At 34.5% G+C, this 9,000-nt stretch overlaps 1 protein-coding gene across 1 annotated transcript; it reads right to left on the reverse strand.

Annotated features, from left to right (window-relative positions):
* Positions 1 to 7,482: 7,482 nt before the first annotated feature.
* Positions 7,483 to 8,729, reverse strand: LOC113734564 (uncharacterized). The gene is made up of 2 exons (XM_027261153.2): positions 8,548 to 8,729; positions 7,483 to 7,936 (listed from the first exon to the last, which is right to left on the reverse strand). Exons 1-2 carry the CDS (start codon positions 8,657 to 8,659, stop codon positions 7,605 to 7,607), a joined length of 444 nt encoding a protein of 147 aa, XP_027116954.1. The 5' UTR covers positions 8,660 to 8,729; the 3' UTR covers positions 7,483 to 7,604.
* Positions 8,730 to 9,000: the final 271 nt, after the last annotated feature.

The raw sequence follows: 9,000 nt of genomic DNA on the forward strand, positions 1-9,000 counted from the left end.
CTAGGATTCTTGAGGGGAAGGTGTTGTAATGACCCTAGATACTCTTCAGCAGAAATATAGCTGACATGGTTTCTTTTCAGGAAGTTAGTTAGCATTTCTAGAAGTTAGTTAGCAAGTTAGTTATTAGCAAGGCATGCATGATCATTATGTTGAGAGGTTAGTTAGGCATAGAAGGATCTAGAGGAAATCCTGTATAAATAAGCCTATGGGGGACATGAAGAGGGCATACAATATCAGATACAACAAAATCAGTTTCTTCTTTTCCTGCATTTTCTCTTTCTTTCTTCCCTCTCACATCTCCCTTCTCTTTCTTCTTTTTCTGTTACCCCTCTCTCTGCATTTCTCTTGTTGAGCCAGTCATTACAGGCCTCTCTGCTGGCTTCTTCATACGAAGAAGAAGTAACCAGCGTGCATGCAGGTTTTGTTATTTTTATTTTTACAAAATCTGATTTTAATCAAAAAAATTTCTCTTTTCTTTTCTTTTCTGCCTTTCTTTTCTTTTTTCTAATTTTCTAAAAAAATGAATTGAAAATGATTTTCTTAAGAAAATAAAAATATCATGAAATGAAAAGGAACAAATGGATAAATAAACAATAGTAAATAAAACAAAACAAAATAATAATAATAAATAAATAAAATGAATGCAAATTTTGGTGTCTACAATATATTTAGTATAAGATCTCTGTTAGTATTAACTCTTTTATACAAAATCTAAAAGTAAATTTTGACTGTAACTAAAAGATTAGCTATGTTTGCTACTGATCTAAGGATTGACATAGAATGGAGTGATGAGTTCTTTTTCTTTTTTAGGTGGGAGGTTTGGGGGGAGGGTTGGATTGGGTGGTACGGGGGGAGGGAGTGTAAGCAAGAGGTCTCGGATTCGAGTCCTCCCACTTATACTAAAAAAAAAAAATAGTGGGTGGTTTTAAACACAAAATCTCTTGCTTACAATCTTACCTTACGATCTAATTCAATCCTTTCTGCCTCTAAATTTCTATTTAGATAACTAGGGAATCCTAATATTTGGGATTTATCCCACCTTTATAAAGTCATAGTACTTTTATGAGTATCAATAACAATACAAATTGTTACCATTTCTTTGGAATGGGGGAAGGGGGAAAAAGATCACATCAAGTGTTAGGGTTTATCATATTTCAGCTTATATACTATATTTGACGGACAGCTTGAGTAAGGGTGCCTTTAAAATCCATTATCGGTCAAACATGAAACAAGCTGGATAGAAGATTGAGTTCGACAAATCTGTTATAAAAAATATTTGTATTGGATAGGGTGACTGAGTATATACTCCCAAAAAATCAATTTGATAATGTTTAATTGATCAACAGATAAACTAAGTATGCGTTGTCATTTTGAAATACTAGTTTGCTTGGATAGCCCATTAGTTGAGAAAATGGAAAAAAAATCGTTACGACATAAAAACATCTTTCAATCAATTATTTATTTGTTAACTATATTTTTATCTTGTATACGTCATATTACAAATTATACTACAATATTATTCTATCAAAAAAATTCTTGAATAATATCTAATCAATGCTAACATTACTCATTTGTTTTAGTTGAAAATAGTTAAACTGAATTCATATTGCAGAAGAATATTTTGCCATAACATCAAAAGTGGCCATGCAAGAGACACAATTAGAAATAGACATGCTGGATATATTGAACGTGCTGGCAAAGATATGGAGTGCGCATTACATGGTCACTAATCAACCTCGATTCACACTACAAACCTACTATTGTATTTCACAGTGAGCCTGTTCAAGCATTGACGAGTAATCATGACCTAGCTAGAAGCTGGCTTGATTAGTTCTCAGTCTCTGCATCAAGAGCTTCAACAGGATATCCGCCATGGCCGCCGCCGCCGCCGCGTCCTTCAGGATACCCTCCATATCCACCCCCAGGATATCCCCCGTAACCTCCACGGCCACCACCACCACATCCTCCATAGCCACCCCCAGGGTACCCTCCATACCCATCCCCAGGATATCCTCCATAACCTCCACCTGGATAGCCCCCATATCCACCACCAGGATCCCTCCATAACCTCCTCGTGGGTAACCTCCATATCCTCCTCCGCGGTACCCTCCATAGCCACCTCCACGGTATTTGGCTTCTTCTACGCCATTCGTCTCAATTGTCTCGGCCGCAACCAAGATAAATTAGGCATGGCGTTATTTGCTGTAGTCATAATTTCGAAATGTAATGTTTGGACCAAATTGTGTAAATGCTTCTAGTTCTAGGTTACCATTTCAAAAATATCGTAATCATTTGAAAATTTGTCTTTTATCGTATGTGTCGACAAATTAATTATTGTTTTAGAGATACCCTTAAAATGGTTAATTATTACCAACTAATAGATCGTAATATCATAGCAAATCGAATCGTACTTTCTGAGAATTAATTATTGTTCTATTAAATGAAAAAACTATGTTTTATGCTTCGAGACGTACTAACGTAGAATATATTTTTACACTAGAAATACAGGACGATTAATCCAGTTATTAACCGTTACATTCCAGCTTCCACGTTGGGAAAGGCTTGACACTTGTATATACACCATAACTGAGGTGTTTTTAATCGTTAAACTACACCTCAGCTATGTTTCTTATTACTCCAACACTTCACAAGTACCAAAACAAAAAATCTATTTGAAATGTTAAAACTCTGTTCCTTCATTCTAAATTAACATATGCTACATATAAAATGATGAAATGTGAATTGGAAAATAAATGTCTTACAATTGTCAACTGACGTGGAAGTCTCAGCCAATTCCCTAGCAAACACCTCTGAGGTAATCATTAGAACTACAGCCATGGAAATGCAAAAGAAAAGAAGTGTCTTGGATCCCATTTTTGGCTCTCACGGAAAATTTATGTATTGAAACCGATTTCGTGAAGGATGAGAAAGCAGGTGTAGGTTGATCTCTATTTATAGGAAAATCTATGCCACATTGCCATCAAAAGGGTTGGGGAGTCGGCCCACCATGTAGTTGGGCGTTCAAGAGATGATTGTTTGTACTTGGTACAAAGTCCCTTTAGTGAATTGAGGTAAAGAAATGGAAAGATGTAACGAAAAGCATTTGTTCTAATTTCTACATGTCTTTAAGGCATATAGACTTCGAGCACTATGGAGAAGATAAGGTTCATGTCTCCTATATTCAACAGTATGTCCAAGTATTGTTGACAATTTGGACTCTGCAGTCACCTCGATCGATTGTATTTATTCCAAGCTGATTAACATGTCAAACAACTTTTTAAGAAGAAAGGAAATAAGGAAGACATGTTAATCTCTGCAGTAGTTCCAAGAGAAGTATGGCTGGTGGGCTGTTTAATTACGTAAGGTACTTTTGCATCACAAAAACAATACTCACTCCGTCCCAATTATTTAGTCATATTTGGAAAAACTAACCTTTTAAGAATAGTGATTTGATTGTGATTTTTGTACTTCTCTTTTCAATTTTATCCTCGCAAATTCAAATTTTAAATTTAAATGGTAAAATGCATATGATTAGAAAGAAAGGTTATATTAAAAAGAAAGATTAAAAAGTGATTTGATTTTTTTAATATGACAAATGTTTTGAAACATTTCGAAATGAAAAATATGACATTCTCAATGGGACGGAGGGAGTATCTTTTATTGTATATGTGAAAGACCTATAAGATAGAGGATGGACGAATACCGTTTTGTATCTCAAATGTAAGATTGGGATATTAATGTGGACTTAGAAGTTTCTTTTGCCATAATTTAGTATCACATTTTATTTCTTGTCCTTATGACCAAGTTAAATTATGCCCTTAATCTAATCCTATTCACTGAATTTGAAGTAAAAACTGGAAAATTACTTGTATGCGTACTTGTAACGCCAATTCATCAAGAAGATATATCTTTCGAAAAAGAGCATAAGTCCTATAAACATGCACACATACATACGTACATTAGTGAGCCTATGCTTTCCAAATAACGAGAAATAAACATTAGCAAAGTTCGGCTCTTGTATGTGATTATCGCAAATTGCCTTCAAAAGAAATTGATAAGAATGATCAATTTGTGTTTAAAACCCTGCCATCTAATGTTTAGCTGAACTCACCAAGCAACTAGGCATACTTGAAGCAGCCTAGCCAATGCAAAAAAACCTTAGTGATATGTAGTGCCCTACATGTTAAAGAGCAACACTACATTTATCTAAATATTGCAATCATGGTTTGATTAGTTCTCGTTCTTCCTAATTCTGGAATACCATTGCGGAAATTAAAAAATAATACACTTTATCTCTTGTGATTTAGCAATTTTTCACATAACCCCCAAATAGTTTCAAAAGCTATAAATAACATCCTCATAATTTGGATTAAAGTGTCAAAGTAACGAAAATAATCATTTGTAACGGAACCCATGAAAATATCAAAATTACCCTTATTTAAAATCTAAAATGGATGAAATGACCAAAGTATATAAACATAATATGCATGATGTTTTAACCTTGTATAGTTTTATGTTTTACCATATAACTCCCTTGTGCTTTAATGTTTTACCGTACAATCCCTTATGGTTTTCAAAATATATACATAATTTCTCCATGGTTAATAAATAGTTTTCAAATTTATATAGGGGTGCTTTTGACATTTTAGTTGACTCCGTTTTGGAATATAAATTTTATCATTTTAACACTTTAATCCAAGCCATGAGCGAGTTATATATAGTTTTTATAGCTTTTGAAACTATAGGGGATTTATGTAAAAATTTGCTAAATCACAGGAGGTAAAGTGTATTTTGTCCAAATTTTTTTAGTGATATGTAGTGCCCCAATTTTTTAAGTCTGACAGCGTATTAATGTATAGAAGTTTTGTGCTACCAAAAGAATTTGGTTCTTCTGTTCAGTCCATAACAGAAACATATAAAGATTCATAAACCAAGTCATAAAGTAATAATTGTCTGTAAATTTGTATGCGCTTTATTCTTTAGGCTTTGCTCATACATTAACTATTAATTGTCAAGCTTGCACAATCCAAAACTTAACAGAGGTCCTTCTCGAGTACCTTTGCTAAATGTTAAATTTAGCCATCTGGCAATTAAGCTTTTGTCAGAAAACATGAATAATATTTCAAATTATATACGCACTGCTTCATTGACTTTTTTTTTTTCTTTGGACAAAATAAAAAAAAAAGGAAAAAAATTGTGAAAACCTGTAACAGCATGTCAAGCCTTTTGTCGTTCAAATGCGAATGCAACCTCCTAACCCCATTACTGTTCCAACTATCCATGGGAGGAAATGCTTTGCCACCTGTGCTACTTCCATTTTGGCGTTGCAAGAAGTCACCACGTAAAGCACTGCTCGTCTCACAAGCCATCGTTCAGAAGCATTCACAAAGATCTCATGGCGATGAATGCTCTAGAGAACAGGCATCTATTTGTACTTATTTACCACATTCTCGGATCCTCACTAGTCTATTTCAAAGGGTAAAATTATCATTTCAAAAATTTTTTTTTTTTTTACATTTTATCTAAATTTATTTACATCTTATTTCAACTTTTGCACACTCTAGGAGGTACAAAACTGATCTAAAATGGAGCTTGTGCTCTTCCTCCCTGGGGGCCCCAACATCCCAACATTCTTAATCGATTTTGCTTCTGTCAAAATAGGTAACATGCATTTGCACATTTTTTCACTGCCATAGATAGAGTGGTTATGGATATTTTGTCACACATTAATATGCAACATTCATGTCATACATTCTTGTGCACACATGAGATTTTCAGTACTACTTTTTCAATGACAACTCAGTGTCATTTCTATATTTAATTCAAGTGTTCTGTTTATTTAATTTGACATATACTGTTTATTTAAATTTCTTCTACCTTCATGTAATAAATAGGATTGACACTGAATTTGACACCGAATAATGACATAGAGGATCCCAATTGCCTCATGCATTGACATATTTCCTTTTTAAGAATTCAACTTAAATAGAAATATTATTATAATCATTTAAAAAATAAGTATCAACGTATCAAAATGTGTAACATAAATGTTACCCTTCAGTGTGTAATAGAAGACCAGTTGCCCACCAAATGCTAAGATAGTTTTTTCTGCAATTTAACGCCTTGGGACACGTTGAATCGCTAAACCCACACAACATGTATGCAAGATTTAATGATTTGCCTTATTGGGAACGACATTATATTATTGTCTCCGTGCCTCGCGCCGGTATAAAAAAATGCGAATCAGTTGGTCAAGGCTTTCATTGTGGGTCGTTAGGAAGGAGCTTGTGGTTTCAAGTTTCAACCCCAATTGCAGGTCAAAGCTTTCAGCATCCTATAAAAAAGCAAATTGGAACAGTTGATAGCTCAATATTAATTGTAGGAAAAATGACCTTCAACAACATATTGACCAAATCGATTGAGTTTTGAATTCGTATTTGTCGAGCACTGCTTATTTTTAATCTTTTTACTCTTGCATCCAATCAATCTTTTGCCGGGAAGTGATATTGTTATTTTACCTATTTTAGTTCCACAGTAAATTTCTTTGCAATGACAACTGCATCCTTCACTGGTCCAAGGTTGGATTCATTTTTAAAAAGTTTAACTTGTTATTTAAGTAGAAATTTGTTGAGGCAACCAAAAAAAAAAAATTTGTTGTAATGCTACCATTAGCCAGTTTCCTGAAATATTATAATTTCACAATTGAGTTGTAATCCATTTTGCCGTAAGAAACCCTCCATGTTCAGCTCAAGACTATAAATTTTATCGAAGAATTATACTTTCTAACTTTTGAGGGTGGACGGAGGTCTAACTTTTACAAGGATAGGTATGAAATGTTTAGAATTTTATAGGGGATGTAAAAGAATTTCTAAAACACCCCCATATATAGCTATCTAGTGTAATCCTTGCAAAGTGCATCGATCTGTCCTTAATTTTTTCCCCTTGCTTCTGAAACTTGTTTTACTTTTCTCAAATCTCTTTCATTTATTTCTTAAAATCTCTTCTTAATTTTGTTGGGTTATGTTTATTTTTATGCATGTATTTTTCCATTTATTATAAATAAAGTTAGATGTCAACACAAGGTATTCTTATGCTTTTGACATGATCATTTTCAAGTATAGTACTAAATATTCTTTTCAGCTTATACACTATATTCTTTTCAGCTTATATACTATATTCGACAGACACATGTTTGAATAAGGGTCCTTTTGAAATCACTTGAAATAGCCGAACTTTATAGAAGATTGAGTTTGTTGATTATGTTAGCAAAAATATTTGCATTGGTTAGTTTAGGTATACCCAAAAGAAAAGAAAAGAAAAGAAAAGAAAGACCAATTTGAAAATATTGTTAACTGATTTACAAATAAACCGACCAAAAGTAGCCTTGGTTTTGTTGTCAATTTGAAATATTCAATTTTTTCTCTTCTTCGGGTTGAAACTTACTAAGCTGAATTCATATTGCTCAAGAAAAGAGACATGGAGTGATTAAATATCGAAGTAGCAAATATATGGAGTGCATAATACATAACAATCCAGCTCTTATTCGTACTTCACAGTGCTACATGGAGTGCATATATTACATCATAACTTGCTCGCTGGCTTTGTTAGTTCTGAGGCTCAGCATCCACAGCCTGACCAGGATATCCACCATGGCCATAGCCACCTCCAGGATATCCCCCATAACCACCACGTCCTCCATAGCCACCCCCAGGATATCCGCCATAACCACCACGTCCTCCGTAGCCACCATAACCACCACGTCCTCCGTAGCCGCCATAACCACCACGTCCTCCGTAGCCACCATAACCACCACGTCCTCCGTAGCCCCCATAACCACCACGTCCTCCGTAGCCACCATAACCTGGATATCCTCCATAACCTCCATAGCCTCCACCGTACTTGCCTTCTTCTACACCAGTTGTCTCATCTGTCTTGGCTGCATTGAGGATAGTAAAGCATGCACGTCTATTAGTGTAATCTAGGAATCACCTTGTCAAATAAATTCATGTGGGGTCATACAATTTTTGAATTTTGGACTAATCTGTGTACTTTTTTTTTTTTTTGTTCAAAGAATACCAAATCAATAATATTATATTCAGGTCGATAATTTGTCTTTAAGTCAAAATTAGTATTCTTTTTTTTTTTTTTTTGAAAATGTCCCTAGGATTGTTTAAACACTACCTATTAATAGGTAATTTCGTGATATCCAATCATAGTTAGTAACCACCAAAACCCAAGCCCCACATTAGTAAAGGCTTGTACTTTTTTTTTTTATCGCAACGATAGCATTAGTAAAAGCCTGTACACTTAAATGAAAACCTTATGGAAGCTGTATTTAAACTTAAAAGTAGGCCTTAGCATTGTTTATCAATACTCCAAAGCTTGGCATGCATTTAAAAATGGAATTAGTACACAATCAGAAAGGGGAAATATGGTGATCCTAAATATATTTTCTTAATATAGACATAACTTTAGAGAAGTTAAAAAAGGGGGGGGGGGGGGAAGCAAAAACGAGGACACTAGATAGGAGAAGAATAAATGTCTTACAATTCTCAGCTGACGTGGTAGTCTCAGCCAATTCCCTAGCAGCCACCTGTGAGGCAATAGTAAGAACTATAGCCAAGGAGATGCAAAAGAAAAGGAGTGTCTTGGAACCCATTTTTGCTCAAGGAAAGTTAATTTTATGTATTGAAAACTGATTTCGGGAAGGATGAGAAATCGGGTAGGGATTGATATCTATTTATAGGAAAATCTATGCCACATTGCCATTTGCTGGCAGAAGAGTCGGAGAGTCGGCCCACGATGTAGTTGGCCGTTGGGAGCTTATTGCTGTAATTGGTACAAAGTCCACAATATCATAAATTGCAGTCCCTTTACGGGAAGTTAGGAGCAGAGATATATGCCAAGAGCATTTACTCTACTTTCTTCTAAGAACCTGTTGCAGTTGTGATGACTTATCAATAAGTACTTCAATTATTAGATTTTTTTTATTTAAGTGCT

Source organism: Coffea arabica, chromosome 3c, assembly GCF_036785885.1.
Source record: "Coffea arabica cultivar ET-39 chromosome 3c, Coffea Arabica ET-39 HiFi, whole genome shotgun sequence".
Lineage (NCBI taxonomy): Eukaryota > Viridiplantae > Streptophyta > Magnoliopsida > Gentianales > Rubiaceae > Coffea > Coffea arabica.